At 40.0% G+C, this 22,675-nt stretch overlaps 1 protein-coding gene across 1 annotated transcript in view; it reads right to left on the bottom strand.

The window, feature by feature from the left end:
* Positions 1-6,797: 6,797 nt before the first annotated feature.
* WNT7B (Wnt family member 7B) overlaps positions 6,798-22,675 on the bottom strand; it is a 99,699-nt gene continuing 83,821 nt past the window's right edge. The window contains exon 4 of the mRNA XM_005439257.3: positions 6,798-12,058. Coding sequence (XP_005439314.1) covers positions 11,579-12,058 — 480 coding nt within the window. The 3' untranslated portion in view covers positions 6,798-11,578. The remainder of the gene's footprint in view (positions 12,059-22,675) is intronic.

Below are 22,675 nucleotides of genomic sequence, written 5' to 3'. Positions count from 1 at the left end.
CACGTAGACAGCGGTGGGTATGCCCTTTAAACAGCAAGAGAGTGCCATTTGCCCATTGTTTAGGAGTAAATGAAATACATTGCATTAAATTTGTTCCTTGGCAGTCATCCCAGTCAAACTGCCACGCTGGTTAGCTGTGGACGCCCCTGTATTTACATTAAAATAGTTTGGAAAATTTTGCTTTTATTCATGCCCTGAGTATGCAAACATGATCTCTTCAGCGCGAGCTGCAAGCGCGGCAGCGAGGTGTGCTGGGGGCTGGGCTCATGCCTCTCCAGCTCCTCGGTTGCACCGGGGCTGTTTGCGGGCAGCAGGGCAGCAATCCCAGTCTGGTCCCCTGAGTCGATGGGGTCCCCTATGCCTTGGATTTCTTGACACAGCCACTGCCAAAATGACACAAATGGAATATTTGCTTCATCAGCTGGTGGGGGGGATGTTGGTTGGTTTGCCTTATCCACACTTGGAGTGACTCTGCAACCTGTGCTGAAGATGTTTTACAGCACACTCTCATGGCAGGATGGCTGTTTTGCCCTGGTTTGTCACTGGTCTTGAGAAGAAAGACACTTGCTGTCAGCTTTTAGGAAAGCATCAAGAAAACAAGGCTTTCCAAATAATAGCAGCTAAATGCTGTGGGATTCAGTAGGGTGCTGTTAGCATTGCGACAGGGCTGCAGTGTCACTTGAGAAGAGCTCTGCACTTGACCACCAACTGCACCTCACTCCTTTCTCTCTCTTAAATAATTTCTCTGTGGCTCGCCACCACACTGATGCCAGAGTGCTGGTTTTCCAGCAGTTTGCCTGTAGCTCTCAAAATGAAGTCACGGAGCCTTCCTTCTTGCCCTCTTCTCCCTCAGAGGATGCAGAAGCAGTCACCATCCGATGGTGTGGAGAAGTCAAACACTTTTCATGGCTGAATATAACTCTAGCCATAAGTTGCCTATGGCACGGCGGTTGGTATGAGTATTTTTGTGTTTTACAGATGGCTGCCGTGATGTTAAAACAGCTTGCTAAATCTGTGCAGTGCTACACCTGGCATGTGCTCCCTGGATTCCCAGGTCTGATTTGGTCTTCCTGACCTCTGCTACACCCGACCTCGGGACTGAGTTTTGCCAGGGTTTTCTGAATGAAGGAAAAGGGGAAACTATCTAGCTGTTGGGCAATATTTCACAAATGAGATCTCAAGTCTGGCCAGTAAGCTCATATTTAAACACTTGTGTTTATTTTAAAACTGAGATAATATGACAGCCTGGCTTTGTTTCAATATTAGGTTTCTACTACTTAAATGTTGTTTTCTGTAGTGTTTTTTTTCTTTATATTCCCCCTACCTTTTAAAAAAGATACTTTTAACACATTTTGGCTTTATATATTTATCTAAGATGAATTTATCTAAGAAACAGTTTTGTTTGTCTTGGGTGTCTGCATTTGGAAGAATGACATAATATATAGTATATGTCTGAGAAGGCTTAGAGGGAATAAAAAAAGAGTTGTCTTCTTTTGGAACTTAAATATGAAATGCCACCACTGTCACATGGTCAGTTTTTTTTTACCAAAGTAGGAAGAAAGAAAGAATATGGGCTCTATTTGAACAGAAAGGTTCAAAAAGATAGCATCCTCCTTAAGCTAGGAGTAAAATTATTTTCCCATCACATATACACACAAGAAAAGTATCCTGAAAAGTACTCTCTTTCCAGGGGAGCACAGAAGTTTGTAGCTCCTTGGACCCAAGATAGGGTCTGGTTTGGACCAGCCAACTCTTTCTGTATCTTCTTCCCTCTCTTTTTTGAGCTTTTAGCTTAAATTTAATAAAATAGATAATTAAAATGAAACAAAAATTAAGACTTTGAGGAAGCCTACTCTAAAAAGTTTTCTCACTTGTTAGTCTCCCATTTCTATGGCCAACTTGAGCGCTGCATCCCAACTCTTCCTTATTTTGGTCTTGATTAACCTTTCCTTTTTCATCAAAGAAATTTTTTTGCAAAGTTCTCTCACAACTCTGGGGTTTTTTTCCAACCAATGTAAGTGTGTGAACATGTTATAGGACAGACAAAATGTGCACAACTGTGTCAGCCTCGTAACTGTTGCAATTATATACTGAGTAGGCTCTGTGCTAACATTACTGCTCTGCACAGACTCCATCTTTTCAGTAGGTTCAATTTTTGATCTTCATGAGACTGCTTTTATCATATTTTTTTTTCTGGTGTTTCTGTTGTGTGTGTGAGCGACATTATCATTTTGAGACAAATCCTGAAAATCCCTTGTTGAGAGGTCTTTTTTCAATAGCCGAAGTACTGAAGTGTTAGTAAAACATAGGAATTATCCTAAAAACAAAGCTTTTAAACAAAAAGTGTTTCAAAATTTTCAAAGCTGAAATGGAATATTTAGGATGAGGTGTTCAAAAGTCAGTCAGAGGGTTTTAATCACTTTTGAAGCCAGACTTAGACAACCCTCTCATTTAAGTCACAGCATCCTCTAGTCCAGCTTTGCTGGATGTAAAGTCAGAGCTGAATTTGGTGAAAACCATCACCTTTGGCAAGTTTCAGGTCAGGAGCTTGAGCAGGCTCTGATTTGATTTCTTGCCCCTTAAACTGATGCATCTTACCTTGCAGTCATCTGCAGCTGAAGGGTAAGATCAGTTCCCTCCTCTTTCAGCTAGAGAGGACGGGAGCAGGCAAACACTTCACTGCTCTGAAGTGCCAGCAGAAAGTCTTTCGGAACTGTGGCCGACTCCCTCTACAAGTACTTTTTGGATCTGTCTCAGCTTGAGTAGAGACATTTGAACGGGCATCAGATTATGAGGGAGTGTAGCTAACTAAAAAGCTGGAGTGGAAAAAGGAGCTCAAGTGAGCCCATCTAGAGAAAAGGGGCATCTATTGAATGCAAAATGTTTTAAACAGAAACTGAGATAATTTTCTAAAGGGAAAGGAAATGCAGGTCCTTGGAAAAGCATGCGTTTGTCTGTTTTGTTTTTTTTTTAATATTTCTGTTTGTTCTCTTTGCTGGTGGATAGTTAGGGATGGGGAGAAAATTTCAGGAACACCTGAAAACACAAATGGTCAGTGCTGGTGCTTTCACTAAATGTGTTTTAAGTATATATGACTTATACAGAGTCAAAAAACTACAAAAAATGGTTCAAATACTAGTAGAGGACATTGGACTTATCAAATCTTAATTTCCATTTCAGGAAACCATCACCAAAAGCTCATATGACCTCTTACTATCTGCTTGTAAAAATGCATTGAATGAAAACAAGTGCTGCCCCTCGTTTTAAATAGTAATATGTTTTGTAAAATATGCCCTGATCAAAAATCAGTATTTTCCATATTTACATTATCTTTTTATTCTTGGTTACAAATACAGTCAAATCATACAGTAGCACTACCAGGGAGTGTTTATGGCTCATTGCTTCCTGTTTTGGATCTTTGGGACTGAAACTTGGTATTTACAGATAGCTCTAAAATGAGATTATCTCTAGATGAGCTAATGGGAACATTACATGCACTCAGGAGTTGCTGTTTTATGAACCTGAAGACTAGAAAAGATGAGTATGGGGAAAGTCATTGGGAACAAGGAAATTCGGTGTTCTGATGCCTGTGTCCTTGTGCTATTACTTTTTCCTTTTATAAAATCAGTTTGATAATCCCTGATATCTAATAAAATTATTTCTATTTCATGGAAACTTTTCAGCACAGAATATACAGTGTAGTGCAAAGGATTTGGAGATTAAGAGTGCTAGGAGTATAATTAGTTAAAATTAGCGTGGGTGAAAAAAATCCAGGATGTTCAACTTCTGTAAAAAGGCCTTCAATCAGAATAAAAGAATCTTGTTCAGAGGCATATAACAAGAATAAAATGTATTATTAATGCCTAGGAGTGGCTCTGTTTGACTAAGAAAATGCCATTAGAACCAAGTATTTATGACTAAACACACTTGAATAGAAAACATGCAGAGAAAACTCTTGGTAGTTCATTTGTCAAAAGCTGGCTGAACTGTAGCCCTGTAATAATTATGTACTGGAGATCACGGGCAGAGAAGCTGGTGACCGCAAACTGACTTCCTCATTCCTTCTCCTTCCTCCAGGAGTGGTTTGGATTAGGTAGTTCAGCTGAAACTTCCAAAGCACGTATTTCTTTACCATGCTGCTGCAACCCATCTCCAGGTATTTCTTGCTTAGATTCACACTAAATGCTTTTCCCTGCACACACCCCGTTTGCCCATGAAATTAAAAGTTTAATGCTTTGACTTAGTTAAATGCTTCCCAAGTCCCCCTGCACGTGCACGCACGCACAAATGCCCAGGGAGGCAAGCAATCTATGCACTGATACAAAGGACAACTGGGCATTGCTGAACGTAACCCAACAACTCTCTCTCTCTCTGGTTCCTTGTCCTGAATAACAGATATTCTGTATCGCCTAATATTAACAAACAAAAGGCTTTTTCCCACGCCATTATATATTTACATTAGCCTACTGTTCAGGCTTGGCATGTTGGCTTCCTATGAGTATTTGATCCTAGTTGCAGCTCTGTGCCAGAATTGCTGGAACAAAATGCAGTGGGTGGACAAACCTGTCCCGCTGCATTGCTTCTAGCCTTTTAAAAACAGACAGCATTTATCTGACTCATTACTGTAAATGTACTAACAGAGCATACCGGTGATGATTTTCTGACTGAAAGTGCCTGCATCTGTTCGAAAGGTTAACACGGGTGCAGAGTAAGTGCGTATCATGACACATTTGTTGATACCAGCCAGGGGCAAATATTAAGTGGCTTATCTTTTAAAGAGAGAGATAAGGAGGAAGGGTTGTGAGGTGCTTGCCAATAAATGTATATTCATCACAACTGACGCTCCTGTGCACTGCAGTAACCGTGGCAGGTACGGCTGGTAATTGGAGCCCCAGACCGAAAAGCAGCAGGTCTGAGTTGTAGCCCTGACTCTTGGCTTTTGCTGGGGGCTTTGGCAAGTGATTTAGAGCCAAGTGAGGCTGCTTCCCATTCCTGCCTGGATGAAGTGGGGGGAGATTTCACACATCTCCACTTTCTCCAACTGCAAAATGAGAGCTTTCTTTTGCTTTTCTTTGAGACCTCCAAACAAAAAGACCTACAAATGAAAGAAAGAGGTGTTACCAGGTGTTATTATGGTGCTGATGACACGGCACATCTGGAAAGAAATGTAGAAAAGTCGTATCCCTGTATTTCAGTAAGAGGCCACAAAATCCACTCCCCTTAAAAGAGGGAAAATTGAGAAAGGATCTTAGAAAAATTGCTCTGAATATCTGCAGCATGTATTTTTCACATATGCACACACATATATGTATGTATATTTTAATGTATTTGCATATATTGTATGTGTGTGGGCAAATACATATATGTTGTGTGTGCGTTTTAGGCTTTTTATTTGGGATATATGATGCAATTTGAGGAGTGCCTTTTTTCCTTACTCTGGGTATGCTAATTCTTTCAAGTACCGCTATGTATATATTTGTTTGTCTTTAAAAGATAAAATACTTGCCTCCAAAAGATGTTGACACAAGTTACCATATTGTGTGTGATATCTAGCACTACTGAAAATCCATGACTGCTAAATTTCACTGCCTTTTTAACCAGCCTAACCTGTAGCCTGAACTCGGCTTCAATGGGAGGGTGTAATCCATGCAGGTAATTGGGATGCAGCTGCTGCGTGTGGCCTGATGTGCTCAAGAACAGCAGCCTGGATGCAATCCGATGAAATAAGCGGGAGAGCATTGCCATGCACACCCGTTAGGTTAGGCTCCTTCACAACCTGTATCATAGAACTGTTAAACAGTCACCCCTTGGACTGAAGTTCCCTGCACAGCACATATGTTAAAAGGAAGTCAAAATCATAAATGGGCTGCTTTGTAGGAAACTACTTCATCAAATCACTGGATAATAGTCTGGCTTTTACAATTCTCTTTGAAATAATTTCTGCAGGAAAATAGTTCATGCATAAAATCAGGGGTCGGAGATTGGTTGGAAGAGACAAGAACAGGGTGGCAGTAAAAAGGAAAGGCAAAACCAATTTCACTGACATAATAGAGTATCTATTCCACAACACATGAAATAATAAAGCTTGCAGTTTAAAAAAAAAACTAAGGAAAATATAATTAGTGCCCAAGAGCAGCTGAGGCAAATGGTAGAGGGGAAATCAGAGTTCATTCACATGACACAATTTTTGGTGCTTAATTTCAGCTGATAAATTATGCCGCATGTCTCCCTGGGGTTTTTCTCCAGTTGAGGAGGAGAGGGTCTGTCAGAGCTGAACTAACACCTCCCCTGGAGCAAGTTTGCTCTCCCTATTGTAGAGGGAGTCCAGAGAGGCTGTCAGCTCACTTAGCCCAGTCTTTTAGTCTTTTAAGTTGAGTGGTGTGAATAGTCTTCAAAATGCCTTTGGGTTTCCCTTTACCCAAAGATTGAGGGAATGCTCCTTTTCATTCTCAGCCACAGGAATTAAACAATAAGATCAAAATCTTGTAATCTCCTTGGGAATTCCTTTTAGTTGTATGGGATCTAAAATGCTGGTTTTCCCCTAAATTGCTGGGCAAATGAAGGCAGAGGCTAATCATACAGCTGGCTTTCAATGCAAACATTTCCAATGTCTGCTGCAGTGCCATTTGTTAGGAATCACCTATGAAAAAAATATCTGAATCATTTTTAATGCCTATGCACAAGTTGAAATACCATTGAGCTGGTTCATTATTGATTTTATGGTCTGTTTACAGCGAAAACCCAGAATCAAAGTAAACTTTATTGTTCCCGTTGTTCTGGTCTTTCATAGTACCAGTTTATGAAAAGGACCGTCCTATGAAACAGAATTGCCCTAGGGTCTCCAAACAGGTAATATTTAGTGTATTGCTTTCAGTAAAAAGAGCACAAGTAAAGATTTTTAATTTACAGCAGTATTATTCCCTCTGCCTCAGCATTCTGTGGAAAACGTTACAAACAACAAACATGTATTATGTGAAAACTGCTATCTTTATTCTTCACCAAACAAAACTTCTAAATCACATATACCTGTACTGCAGGACTACGCCTGGGAAAAACCCTAGATCTTAATTTAAAAGATGAGATACAAATTTAAAATTTGCAAGTGTGTGTCCTCTGTCAGAAAATGATCCCCTAAAATTTCCTAGTAGCAGGTAAAAAGCACCAAAAGGAAAATACTTGCCAGCCTTTGGGTGTACTTATGCTTCAGTGAAACAGTCTGCATGTGCAGAGATGCAGATGGGGACTTTGGATTCAAGGGGAAAAATGTTTGTGGGTGAAGTCCAGCCTACAACACGGTTTGTTTTGTGTGCAGGAGGTTTCTTACAGTATCAGTATCACAAACTGAAATTGCTTACAACTTCCCCTGCCTTTCCAACTTTGATGTGTTTTTTTCCCCTTAGACGTAGTTTTAGTTGTGTATATCCCACATCTTGTTGTGGCTGTCACTTGGAGAGAAGAATGTTGGGTCTTTACTGTACCACTTACTGTACTGCCTTCGCTGTGGGAACTGTCATTGCAACAAAAGGTCTGAAGGATTGGAAAGGAAACGTGCAGTCATTCTGTCCAGTTATGAAAATTGCTATGAATGCAAATTATCTCTAGCTTTATAGAAAGCATTTTCTGTTGAACACCAATTGTGCCTTCAATAGTGAAAGGCATATCAAGTTATTCACATGGGAAAGCTGGTGTAAAAGAAGGTCTTCATTTGTTACGTTCAGTACCACTTTGGCTTTTAACGTTAAACTAAGAAAGAAATCCATGGAAATATGTTTGAAACTAAGTGACCTACTCACAACATGCTTCAGATTTGTTAAAAGATTTGCGAACTTTTGATGAGTTTCATCTACTTTCCAGATGTCATTGTAGAAACGAATGTAATATTACCGTTTGCTATAAAAACTTCCTGCAACTCTATTAACAAGTTTCCCATGATGTAATTAGAAAAAAGGTGCAGTGGGTTTTTTTTGCATCTGTGGGTAAAATGTTGTGATACTTATGCTGTTATAAACCCAGGACAACTCAGCTCATTTTAATGAAATTATTTTGGACTTAGCTCTTGCGCAATTTGGCTATACCTTTATCTATAGCTGGGTATCTTCCCCAAGGGGCAAACACAAAAAATGTTCTACGTTGTCTTTAGATTTCGTATAGGAAGACACTATTCTCAGTATCAGGGTTGTTGCTACTATTCTGACCAAGATAAATGCTGTAAAACCTTTTAGGTCCAGATTCAGGTAGGGTTTTCAGATGCGTCCATAACTTGCTTGAATCAGCTGGAGCATATGCAAGTGCTGAAGCCAGGGCCTTCAAGACTCTCCTCTGTGCCTCTTATTCCTCTCTGCTAGTCTGTGATGTGAGGTTCATGATCAAGAACCATTTTGGAGCCAAATGACACATTTCTATCACAAAACATTTATCGTCTCCTCATTTGTGCTGACCAAAGTCTCCAGCAGCAGCAAGGCTGGTGCTTGTGCCAGTTTCTCTGTACCACTGGCATAGGTAGATGACTTTGGACTGTGATACCGAACACAGGCATGTTCATTACTTTTTCTCAAAAAACACAAAAACATTGGTGTTGGAATCTGCCCATCATTTCTCACCCAGAGAAGCCTGTACACAAATGACCTTTGCATAAAGCCTTCTTGCCTTCTTTCTTTTTCCTAAATGAGTAACAAACAAAAAGAAAGGGAACTAGAAGGGGGAAAATTTTTTAATGGAAACACATTTCATCTTTTGTTTTCTGCTTGCCATAAAACATTCACATAGTAAACAAATTTATCTTTGCTCTTAAATTCTTTAATAGCATACAGTATTTTGAGTTTTGCCAAGGCTAAGGTATGGTTAAACCACATTGTGTTCCTGGTCACATTCAAACTTCTGTTGTCACAGTCCTTTGACATCAAACTACATTTTTTAAAATAAAAGTTGTGGGTAGCCCACTTCTGTTCATAGACACCTTCATTAAAAGGTTGCCATTTTGGGGGGATGTTTCAGTACATAAGTGGTAATGGTGTTTTCTGACCAAAACTGCTTTTTCTTGGGACATAGTTCAAAGTCCATGCATTCCCATGGTCAGCCCCTGCTTTGTACTGTTCAGTACATTTCTGAATGCTGCAACCCCACATGAGCAAAACTTTTATAGGATGCTCTGAAACGTTATATTCTAGACAGCTAATCCAATCGTAGGACTGCTACTGTGGTATTACAATAGCTGACAGAGCTATTTGAAATAGGGGTATGTAAAAAAAAGAGAGAAAGTGTCACTTTGGTCCACTTTTCAGAGTGGCTGGTGTTATAATATATAACCTTTTTTTCTTTTTTAATGCAGTGTAGTTCACAATAATTTAAAATATTCTATAGACATTTAAACGATATACAATAATATAACTTAATTGGATTCCTCAATTGTACTTAACAAATACTATTCTAATATATTTACAGTATCTAGTACCATAAGACTGTGCATTACTGTGTGTGGGAGCTTTATTTGCTTCCTGTCAAGAATGTAGTGAAGATACAGTATATCACTATTATTCAACAACAATACCCATGAATCAAAGAGACTTCAAATATGGAGTGACTCTAGCATTTTTGAGGGCCCCTGCTGACTTCTTTGAAGGTGCACTCGTTCACACCAAGGCTGGTATTTAGAAACCAACAGCAACAATGGAAAAAATGAGCTCTTCAGTTTTGGATTGCTCTGTGGCAGACTCAAGAAAGGGGTCTGATTTTCAGAGGGTAAGTGCTTGGGATCAGAAAGGCAGGTCCTCATGAGCATTCAAACGAAGGTCCCCAAGTGAGTAGCTACTTTTGATAATACAGGTCCAAAAATTATGGAGGCAATCCTGGCTCGTTCACATATCCAGCATGGGAGTTGGCAGAGTGGTAGCTCTGCCAGCCCCTTGCCCAAAGAGCATCATGTGGTGTGGCAAGTGCTCCCGTATCAGGTGGGGAGGGCTCATGGCTTGCAGCCCTTCAATAAAAGTAATCGAATGAGGCAAAAGCTAGTAATGCAGATATGCAGACATTAGGAAGTTTTTAATCCACGTTTTCAGAAAATCAGGTAGCGACCTTTGCTACAAGCAAACATTTGTCACTCAGTGTGCTGCATTATAAGTGGGCATATCTGGCTCTCGGGGCTAAAAGCACTAGATTTTACAGTAGTAAAATATCCGAGGATTTTTTTAAAATCTCTCATAGGGAAAAGGTGTATGAGTTAGAATTGAGCGCTGGTGTAAAGTCAGCTTCTTTCTTAACATTCATATATTTACCGGGAGGTACATTATTGCCAACCTTAGAATAACAACGATGCAAACTAACCCAAATTTTAGCTTTCTTATGCTTGTGAAGCCACAACAGCTCACAGGTTGCAGCAACCTAGAGCTCAGCTACCATATTTTTATTAACATCTCAGTTCATACTGAGCATAAGTTATTTAAAACTATTGGTAATATTAACTTTCAACCATTAAAAGCAAAATGCAATGCTTGGAAGATCCTGCCAGTGCATTTGACGGCAAAGCAAAACCTTTGATATTTGTCGAAGCATGTCTTTGTATCATAAAACTCCCTACAGGGAGCTGAAAGCAGGTGCTCCATGCCTCAAGCCTGAGTCTAAAGAGTCATTCTTATTCAGGAGGCAAGCAGGAAAAGTCTTTATCAAGCATTTGTAACCACAGTTTCACATGATCTTTTTGCTTAGTTCTGGTAATTGCTTAAGGCCTACAGTAATTGAACTCTAATAGTGGAGTGACAACATATCAGTAGCATTGAAGAACTTAGGGAGAACCAAATACAAAAGTCATAAAGTCAGAATTCCAATAAGTTTACATTTAGTACAGAATTAAGACATAGCTACCCGTTAGTGCTTAGATTTTTTTATACTATTAAAAACATAAATAATTTTTTTTTAATGTTCATTCAAAGAGTTCCAGTGTCACTGGCAGCTGATGTAATTTTGTGAACATTATTTTTTTCCAAACTGATAGTGGAGTATTTCCACCAGAGGTTTTGTCTCCCTACCAGTTGTTTTCTCTCTACCTGCTTTCTTAGAAATTTAGGTTTTTGCAGGAAGACTGCTGTGTTCTAGTCAGTGAAGATTTCGTTTCCTTAAAAAAAAGTCTTTATTTGCACAGGGCTCGGTGGTTTTGTTGTTGCAAAATAGGAGAAAGTGTCTTTTTCTTTTAAGTTTCATGGGACCTGCAATGCAATCAGCTTCTCTGATATGTATAACTTACAACACTAAGAGAACTCTACGACACCCAGATTGTTGTAAAAAAAAAAAAGGGGGGGGGGGGGGGCTCGGGAAGAGAGAGACAGAGGAAGTTTCATGTGGTTGTCAACATCACCTTAATCCTATTGCCCTTGTTTCCAAAGCAGTTACAACAGCCAGCCAGCCAAAATGCACCATCCTTAGAAGTGTAAGTAGTGGGGAGGGAGTGGTTGTTGTGGTGTTGGTTGGTTGTTTGGTTTTTTTTTTTCCCAAAGAAGATTAGATGTGCAAAATGATGCTGTCGTTGTTTGTTGTACTCCACTTTCTTCACTCATGGTGATTTGTTCTGTTCATTTGCACGATGCCGTTATTTGCAGGTGAACACCTCTGTCCGCTCACTACATGTGTTGCACTTCACAAAGCAGCACCAGTGGAATTTGCAATTACACTGCCACACCTTGGTGTACTGGTGTGTGTTGTACCCTCTTCCACAGCACATCATGTCACACCCATCAGCGTTGGGAGAGGTACGGTTGCAGAGTCGTCCCTGGGTACCGACACTCCCCGTGGAAGCATCTTCCTCACAGTAGTTGGGTGACTTTTCGATATACACTAAATCCGTTTCCATGGGTTTCTGGTAACTCTTAATCTGCTTGATCTTCAGGAAGGTTGGCTGTCTTAGTCTACTGGCTCGTACCACCTCCACTTGCACTGCAGCATTGTATTTCTCTTTCAAAATATATCCAATTTCTCTGAATTTAGGAAGCGTTGTCCAGCAGGTCTTAGTTGTACAGGACCCTGAAACTCCATGACACTTGCACTCCAATTTCATCCTCTCTTCAAGAACCTATGTGTACAGACATTTGCATATTGTTACTGCAGGAAAACAGTATTGCAAGCTTGCTAAATCTCAATCTGTTTACTTCATATGAATATTCATTACTGCTGGTTGAATTTTACGAATGCATGCTTATAAATCTTCTCACCTCCCAGCAGAATGCTTATAACACATTTTGTTTTACATGGCATCTAGCTGGAAATGCAGTGTTTTGTCATTTTGTTAAAGAACATTTGCATTCTGTCTCCAAATATTGGAAACTATTTACTTAAATTTCACAAGACATGTCTTTAGAGCCAAAGTAATTCATGGGACTCCACTGACTTAAAAAAAATTATTCAAACCATTTTCTTTTTGAAAATTGAAAAAAAAATATTTTTAGTCTTGTAAGATTCAGAATATTTAATCTTAACTACTCTAAGTAGTGTTCAAAGAATGTTTAAAATTTTTTGACCAGCTTTAATATCACAGAACAATATATACTGTGTGGCTGGTTGGAAAAGCAGCCACATGTTTTCACATAAATTCATGTTTACTGCATAATTAAAAAATTATCCTGTACCAGCAGTGGCAACAGTAGCACACCTATTACCTATTCAAACCACAGAGCATACCATCCCCTTTAAAAGCAGCGCTCCTTACACTATTTAGCCCAACTATCAAGCAAATGTTCAGCAACAAATATATCTGTTGCACCAGGGCAACAATTACAATTGTTAGAGGAAATAAAATGCACTGAAGGGTCCTGTCAGCTGTGAGCCAAAGAGAAAGGGGAGCTTTTATTATTGCTATTGCTGGAGGAGGTTAAGCTAGAGGAGATTAATCCAGCATCAGATGGTCCCTAGAAGGGACCCAAACTGGTGGGTGCTCAGGCTCACGCTCTGCTCCCAGCCTCCCACCTCCACTGGCACATCCCTCCTTCTCCAGTCGTGGGTGTATGCCTGGGGGGAAGGCAAGCAGATGCCATCCCGCTCCGTGTGCATGGCGGAGGAGAAACCAGCCTCACGGAAGCGCCTCTCTGATTTTCTGCCCTTGCGCTACCACTTAAGCCTGACCACAATTACACCCACAGCCATCATTAGCTTATGAAAATCAAGGCCTAAGAACAAAGCAAACTGATCTTTCCCATTCGCCATGGGATGCTAACAAAGAAATATGAGCTACCGAGCTTGTCTTAAAGCATTACTGATGCTGCAGACCATCTCCTGTAGTGGTTTTGTTGCAGATCCCAGAACATGACTGAAATGGGCAAAGGATAAAAGGGCCGAAATCCGAGTACAATGGCATAATGAAGTAGAAGGGAGTAAAAAATGCTTACTGCTTAAGAAACTGGCCTTAAAATAAAAGCTGTAGGGATCTGCTTATCCCTGCAAATAGAGGGCACCCTCCTGAGTTGTTCGAGTTTCACTTAAATTGTATGTTTTGTTTATTTCCAGATTTCTGGGGTTTCAATATTGAAAAGAATATTTGGTTTTGATTCTGCCTTGCCAACACACAGTAGCAAGTACAAGATAGCTGAGCATCCTATTGAAGAATACCTTAGACCTCCTGGAACTACAGGCTTTGCCCAGGTCAAGGTCAAGTTAGCCTAGCAGAGGCAGAAGTGATATCCAGGAAGGGTTAGCGGGAAGAAGTTCCTATAGGTGTGACTACTATAAAAAAGAAAATCAGAAAGGCTACGATGAACTGTTTTTTTGTGGACACTGGAAAGGCCACTGACAAATGGTATCACCTTCCTGTATTCCCTATCGAAAAAAGAGAAAACTTGCCACCGTCTGCTGCAGTGGCAGCATTTCAGTGGTGGTGAGTAGGGGAATGCCTTATGAAATACTCCAGGGTTTTTCAGGGGTCTCCACTGTCTCCACTTCGTGCCTGGGCAGAAGGACATGATTTTTCAAAGACCCCAAGCACAATTGCAACCCTATTCCGCAAATCTGAGTTAGAATAATCTATTGGTGTTTAGATATGCATGTAAATATGTATAAAAGCGCTTACAAGATTTGGTTGATATTGCTGAAATGTGCACGTTTTTTGAAACTAGCCCATTTCTACAGCTTTCTCAGCCACTGGTCAACACGCAGCTGCAGCTACAAGAACTGCAGCAAAATCCATGAAAAAATGATGGGTGGAAGGAACCTTTTCTACACCTTCACCAAAAACCCCGAAGATCTAAGGACTTCCAGGAAAGCATTACCAATGGGATGGATCTGCCACACCTGATCCACTCCGTAAGTAGTAAATCTTGATGAAGAATACATGTTTTTTCATGTTCTGCACGTGTTTCTGTTGTCTGGTGTTTGGTTGAAAAGGCCAAGTCAGTGACTCGCTCAGAGTGGGAGGAGGTGAAGCTTGTGAGGCTCCTTATTCTCAACACCCTGGACACTTCCAAGGAGCTTCTGTCTCTGTCATTGATGTGCTTCCCTGATACAACAGAAAGTGTCATTGTTCCTGAAAGACAAAGATATCACCATTTCTGGTGTCCTAGGTGATATCTTTGTAGATGTATATTTATATATGGATATGTGTATATATAAATGTTTGCCTGTGGGTTTGTGTATTCATTGAGATGCTGCCATTTATACGCAGCACTGTCTGGCGCAGTCTGTCATACAACCTCCATCTTTATCCTAAGTCTTGATTTCTTTTTTTGTTGTCTTTCTGAAGGTCCAGTTTTATGAGTCATTTTGCTGTACAGAAATCTGATTTCACTGCTCTATTTTTTCAATGGTTCCCACTGTTTATTGTGCTGGAAGAACTTGCAAATATAAGCTGCCACGCAAGCTCAAAAACCCAGAAGTTTCAAAAAGTATTAATTCATGATTCTGAAGCCAATCTTACAGGTTTTTTATTTTTTTGGAGGCTTCTCTCATGAATGTGGAATGCTTGGGGTTACAACACTGAGCGCAGGCCCAATCATCAGGTAGTTAAATTCCTGAATGCTATAATTTGTGTGCCCACAGTCAGCTGTGGGTATAAAATTGTGCCCAAAAACTTGGAGGTCAGGGAATACAGGGCCCAAACTAAGCAGATTCTAAGCAACATTTTTTTCCTTCTTTCCACCCAGATGGTGTGGAGTGTTCCTCTTTGCTGACCAGCCAGCGTGCTCCATCTTTCCTGGAGGTATGTCCGTCTGCATGGTGTTTCAAGCAGCTTCCCACTTGCCAGCAAGGTGCCACTGGCAAAAGGTGGCAGGATTTGACCCTGTTCATTCAATGCTGTGGATGAAGAGTGACTAACGTTTTTCTTCCTAAATCTCCCTCCAGCTCGGTTTTCCTCAGCAAAATTCCCATCAGAGCTTTGACCCTGAGCCTTAAAGGTACTTATTTACTCAAATGTAATACACTGTGCCAAGCTAGGTGCCTGATTAAAGATTGAAAATCATTAGCTCGTACAACCCACTCTCTCAGCAGTTTCATTTGTCATATGTCAGTGCCTTGTATCTAATCTTGAATGGTTTACAGCAAGATCTACCTCCCAGAGCAAATTCCCATCGTTGAACTGTGCTGCCTCAGACTAATCATAGGAACATTCCTTAGGTCCCTTTTCCACATACAGACCCACTCCCACCCCAGTATGATCTTGCCAAGTAAAATTTTCTAACTACTGCTACTTTGTTAAATGAATTGTGAAATATAATGTTTAAGCTTTCTTATCCCACATTTTTGTACCTATATAAATCATATGCTGAAAATGCAATTTGAAGGTTGTCCGCTGCCAGTTAAGTAGAAAACGACTCATGAAGAATGAAATAAAACAAAATGATACGCATGAAAAGAAATTATTTTTTTCAAGTTCCATATCTAGACCCAACTGCATAACATCAGATACAGTTTCTGTACATATTAAAAATCCTATCTGAATAAAATATGTAAAAACAATAGTAACATTTTGTGTGTGTTTGTTTTGGCTTGCCTGTTCTGGTTTGTGTTTTCCTTAGTGGAAATGCACATTTTTGGACCAGATGTTGAATGTAACAAAATCCATATTACTTTTTGACTACAGTATCAAAAAGAAATAGAAGACCTTAGGAGTCTTCCCCCATCAAATATGCAAGTTATCAATTTTTGTTCTGGGTAATAACAGTACCAAAAGAGATGTATCCTGGTCGCAAGATGTCAGCACCCCTTTGGATACTTGCAGCTGCAGCCACAGGAGCTGATGGCTTGCTGATGGTGTGTGGGCACTGGCTAACCTTAGTCTCAGTGCAGCCTGGGGTCCACCACTGCTGACAAAACGCTGATCTCATGGACCCATCTGGGAAACAAAGTTGAGTTGGTTTGGGTTTGGTTTTTTAACGTGGATAGCTAGGGGTATAACTAACATTAGTAGGGTGTAATGCTACTTCTCTAATACAAATGTCCTGAAAATATCCTTCATTAATAGCAGATCACAGAGCCCAAAATTGAGCAGTTCATGCCATGTCTCCTCGGGTAGTGCCAAGCCCTGAAGACATGGAGCCAGCAGGAGAGGAATATGGGTGCTTCAGCTGCATATTTTTCTTTTTGCTCCTCTGTGAAGCTGTTCCATCAAGCATCAAAACACTATTTATACTCTGTGGGATGGAAGATGAGGAACTGAATCACTGTGCTTACCCCTTCTCTTGTCACATCCCTATTTTTCCTTTTGTTTAATTTGATGAGAGCAGGGGGCCACTGCTTTGCAGCGGGTCAGTATCCAGCCACAGCGTGAGATGGTTTTTCCCTGACACTGGCCAGAGCTCAGAAGGGCTGGGGACCCTCTGAAGTACCAAGAGGCACCAACTGACCTTCTGCCCTTCACCTGCCTCCTTAGGTAAGGTATGCTCTCCCATAATATCTCCACTGAATGTATTAAAAAAACTGAAAGCCCACTGCTTTCTTTACCCAAGTTCTCTTGGCTAACGGGAAAATAAGCCTGGGATTCTGGGACCTCCTGCCCATCAGATGAAATTCCCTACTTTAATGAGGATGAGCTATAGAGCCTAACCATCTGTGCCTCTTCTCTACCTTCTAGAAGAAGAGAAAAAAGCCACTAAGTTTGAGCAATAAACCGCTGCAATTGGTTAAAACTTCCTGAATTTTATTTTTACAGTGAAGTGTTGCAAAAAGCAAAAATCTTGAGAAGCACCCTTCAAATCATCCTCAAACCAAGTGTGATTGCAGTATTTCACACTCTCTTCTATGAAATTTGCTGTAAAGCTTGAAGGTAAAATTTTAAGTTTCATCTTAAAGGGTTAAAAATATTCCATTGCTGGTTTTGTTCTGTAAGGCTATATAGAGATGTCAGGTTTGAGGAGGTGCAGTAATATTTTACTAGATGGATGATATCTGTCTTGCATACATAGAATGATATGCATGAGCATGTGCATTTCTAGAATAAATCCATTTAGCAAGTCCTAAAATATTTGGCTATTCCCCCCCTCTAATTTTAAAGCAAAATGTTCAAAAGTAGGATAGTACCAGATGTAGCTTCTGGCAGTCAATATTAAGGGTGTGTTTCTGGAAGAAAAAAATAGGCTAGTAAATCCAGCCCGACTGGAAGCAGGAGAACTATCCTCATGAGCTTTTGAGCCAAAGCTTGAATATTCAGGACATATGGATAAGCATTAGTTATCCATCTAACCCACCCAAGCTGTAACACCAAACTTTTTGAAATTGGATTTATATCTGTCTGCAAATCAATTTAAGTGGGAAAGTGAAAATTATGCCATGAAGCACAACTATCGAAAGCTTTTCTTTCATGAGTGTTCTCACAAGGGATGTGCAGTGAAATAGTTTGTCTCTTTTAGAGAAAGAAACTTTCAGCAAATGATGGACTTAGGGCTGTAAAACCTGGAAAGTCGCATTCTTTAAATCACTGAAATTACTTAGGAAACAAAGTCACATTTTAAAGAATATTTTAGGCTTATAAAAACATAAAATTAGTTGGCTTTCACTTTTGAAACTGGGATTCAGCCTGCACTAGGACTTTGAACCGTTTCATCCAGAGTCGTTTTCTGGGCATTGCTTCTAACCTTTATGTCCTGTTAGGTGACAGTGAGGGCAGCCTGCAACGTATTACAACATGCTGTGCATCTTGCAGAAGTGAACTTACTAATTTAAATATTTCATGTGAGGTGAAGTGAGCTAACACTTCCTTACATATTTTGTGCACAAACATAGAAATGTTTTTAAAATCCATAAAAATGTACACACACACACACTCTACATGTGTGTGTGTGTGTGTGTGTATGTATATATATAAAGCATGGTGACCAACAAATCACCTCATTAGCTGTTCTACAGCCAAGGCATGTCAGCAAAAAAACCCTTCCCAGTACCACAGTCCTGTGGCGCCAGGAACTGTGAGAACAAGCCATGGCTTAGATGGAAATGTTGTCCCAAGTAATTTAATAATCTCTTCTGAAGAGAGTCTGAATTATTTTTTTTTTTGTCCCCACACTCTTATTGTTTCAAATGCAAAATAAGATGTTGTCATCTTCCAGGCATTCAAAAAAACCAAGAAGAAAAACCCATAGACATTACAAAGGAATAAATATTGGGATGGTACCAGGCTGAGTTGCTGGCAGTCAGCGTGATGGGTGTGTTTCTGGAAGGGAAAGAAATAGGCCAGCTTTTTCTCCGCATAACCACAGTCATTGTCTATCGTAAGAGCCTAATTGATTGATAAACTGTTAGAAACATTTGTTTTCTTCTTTTTGGTAAAAGCTGTGATCTGCTACCAATTTGTCAGCTTGTTCTTTTAGTTCCCCCCTTAAAAACAAACAAACAGAAAACCCCATTTTTATAATTGAGATTCCCCATGAGAGCGGTCATTGTTTTGAAGCTTTCAACAAAAAGTTAAGATTAATGGTGTGCATTCCCAGATGTTACTCTTTCTAAGTTCATTTATTCCAGAATAAGGATACTTGTTTCTAAAAATACATGGCAGAAAGCTATCTCATAAAACAGCATCAAAGCTTACTTGGTTTTGTTGGTATTTAATTTTTCATTACTCTATCAAATTTTTGCCCACAGATCTCTCTGCAATCATTCAGATTTACAACAAACCATTCTTTCAGTAACATTTGCATTAGACTTACACCAGTCTTCCTTTGGGGGCTTGTTTTCATTTACCACACTTGTACTTTCCACCCTGAATCATAGCGGCCATTTGAAAACTGATGGTGAAGTTAACTGCTTTGCTCTTTTACACAGCACGGCGCTGTTTTGCCACAAAGCATAAATCTTCCATCAGTAGCATCTCATGTCACCAGGAATCCCTAAGCATTTATTTCTTCCAAATGGCACCAATGGCAAGTCCATTATTTTGTCACTGTTGCTATTCATTATAAATTTATTAGAAACTTCACAAACTTGCCATTAGCTGAAACAGTTCTTAGAAATGAAATGCAGAGCCATTAGGGGAGGCAACATGGGGCAATCAGGGGATTCATTCTTTCCACTGTCATCAGAAAGCCCCTGAAAAACCTAAATAAATTTATTCCAGGGAATTACTTTATCAGAGTGTTGTGCTAAGCATCCCAGCCCCAGACTCAGGTTAAAGAGCCCCCGGAACTATTTCCCCCCTTCATCTGTTTGCAAAATTTTTGCAATTATTTATACAGCGTGCTGTTTTTTCCTCAAAGAGAAATTCCTCAGGACTCTATTTTTACCAACAGTGAAATACCAGCAGGCCAGCTTTTGAGAACATCCCTATGAGAGCAAAACATTATAGTCACTGATATAATTACAAAAGCCTCCAGCTTCCAGGCATGTCTGGGACAAGTGCTGGGAGAGACTGAGGGTGGGCAAGACTCCTGCCCCGGCATATGAAAAAATCCATGTGATGGTATAGGAAAGCATCCAAATATTTGCTCTGGGGGAAAAACTGGTGGTCAGAGTCCTGGATAGTGATCCTAGCAGTGATCTTCTGGCCACCTGTTAGAGATCTAGTGACGTTATCAAGTGCTTTCCACTGACTTCAGAGCAAGCTGAAAATAACTGTAGGTAGGGTTGGGAGCTCTCTGCATCCTTTTTTCCTGTTTCTGCCTTAGGAGCCTATGGGATTTAAGGAGAAGACTAAAAGGAAGATAACAGATTTATTGGCTAAATACCATTAATCTTTACCTAACTCAAAAAGCCAGTTTGGTGTGACTAAAAAAGAACTGTGAGCCTTACAATTAGAGTTGTAAATGTTGGGGGGTGAGGGTGAGTGGGTGCGGGATGTTAAATAGTGAAAGTGCTGTAAAATCTCTGTAGGAAACTACAAAAGCATATATATTTCCTTTACTGTCTTGGCATTCCCACTCTAAGGTTGAAAAGATTATTTGAGAAATTCAGAAGCAACAAAGAAGTAAAAAAATAATCTGAGTTGCCTGTGATCTCCTTCTTACCTTTTATTCCTATTCATAAGAAGGGGGAAATAACCTTGCTTTGGTCCCTAATAATAACAGTCATGAACAGAAGCTTGGTTCCAAACTGTTTCCGAATTTTAAGATTAGTCACATGCTGACAGAGTCTTGCTCAGAGAGGTACGAGCTTTTCCCAGTTGTGTTGTGAGATTTTTGGAAGGTGAAATGAGGAAGATGGAGGCTCAGTGTTGTGCTTCTCACAAATGTCCAGACGTAAATGCAGTTGTTTCTGACTTGAGTGTCAGTAAGGACCATGTGGAATGTGTCGGAATGACATCCACACATAAGCAAAATCTCCTGGTTTCAGATTTTGTGTCAAGCTCACAATGCAACCCAGGTTTACCCAGGACCCCCGTAACTGCCAAATTTCAGGTGAGTGTAGGTCAGATTTCAAGTCTGCCTGGATTCTCAGAAGGGACTTGTGATTTCACATTGAAATTGCACAAAATTCTGTGGCTGCTTTTGTAATGGCCCAACCTCAAAACAAAGAAAACAGCCTAGTTTCCAGAATTTTGTCCTAAATTTAGTTTCAGTTACTCTCGAATTCATAATGTCTAAATTATACAAATAGTAGATGATCTCAGATGAACCAAAATCACTAAGTATTATATACTGTACACCTTTGCATATCCATTTCATGGGAATGTATGTCATCACACCAACATTAATTCTAAACATGACCCCAGCAATATTTTATATGAGCACATTCCTTGGGATTTGATGGATTGTACTTAAAAACAAAAACAAAAAGCTACACCAAATCCTTTCAGTCATCCTTAGCTTTTAAAAGCGATACAATACATTAATGATTATAATGAATATATGTGGGTATAAATAACTACTGAAAATGCCAACAACAAAAAAAAGTGGCTAAATTCCAAAATACTGTTTATAAAAAAAATATGTTTGGGAAAATATATTGTCAGTATCTATAGGCCTTTTTGTTACTGTCTCAAAAACATGAAAGTGAGTGTTATCCTTTGTTTTCACAAGAACATTTGCAAAAAAAAATTAAGTTTTAGAAAGGTTAAGAGAAATGCATTTGCATGGATGCTGCTACCCTGGTATGTGTAAAAACACACACTTTGGTTTGTTTATGTCCCCTGCTTATGAAATTCTGATAAAGAGTACAAATGCAATTTGCTTAATAAGAATCAGCAACGTGGCCTAGTGGTTACTGGTTATTGGGTTATACTGGGTGATCTGGGATCAGTGCCTGGCTCAGATACTGAGCTGTCTTCTGTCCTTGGGCAAGGGACCTCACTGTTTTCTATCCATGCATCCGCTTTTGCTCTTTTGTCCCTCTTTCACATCTAGACTCTTTCACATCCCCATGTTCAAAATGGGACATGCATCAGCATCTCTGTGGCGGTGACACAGTGCCCACCACAGAGGATCGCCACTTTAAGCAGGGATGATAATGCACCTAGCAGTAATAAAATGCTCCCTTGCAAGTTTAACAGGTGGCTTCCATCTTCTTTTGCATCTGAACATAATGTATGATGCTGAGGTGAAACGCCCAGGCTAAGAGAAGTGGTGAGACCTGGAGTGGGTCTTGCAAGCTTCTGTTTTACCAAGAGAAGAACAGAACTTCTGTTCTTACACCTCTTAAGGATGCTGTTCTGTCTGGCTTTTCAGTCAGCTCTCTCCTTCACCTCTCAAGACCTCAGTGTCAACCATCATTCAAGTATCGATCCTGTCTCTTCATTTGAGATTATGCCCCATAATTGGTCTTTGCATCACATTGAATCTATACAGTACTTTCATGCCAGTGGATAACTGCTCGTACTTCAGTTTCAGTGCACAGCCAGCTGCAATCCCCAGGAGTTTTTGTTGCATGAACTGAGTGTTAATAAGGAAAATACAGGCAGTAAGGTAATTGTACTGCTTCTGTCACTGCCAATTCTGCCACCTCTGCCCACCGCAGCGGCCAGTGCTCAGTGTAGGACTGAAAGCACACACTATTTTAAAGGAGAAAATTTCAGTCTAACTTTGGGGGCTGGTTGTGGAGGACTGGTATACTGGAGTCTTCTACAACACCGGAGGGCAGAAGCAGCATGTTTTTAACCCTGCGGAAAAACTTGGAAGGGTATAGTAAAATCTCACCTGAGGTAGTTATACACTACGCAGAAAGATTTGTTATACTTTTTCAAGGGCAAGATTTGAGACCTATGAGGACTGTTATTCAATGGACGTATATTGGCATAGCTCTGTGATGTTTATTGTTTCCATTGAAAGCAACGTATTAGTTGTTG

This window comes from Falco cherrug, chromosome 5 (genome assembly GCF_023634085.1).
Source record: "Falco cherrug isolate bFalChe1 chromosome 5, bFalChe1.pri, whole genome shotgun sequence".
Classification (NCBI taxonomy): Eukaryota; Metazoa; Chordata; class Aves; order Falconiformes; family Falconidae; genus Falco; species Falco cherrug.
This window is presented reverse-complemented; position numbering and strand designations above follow the sequence as displayed.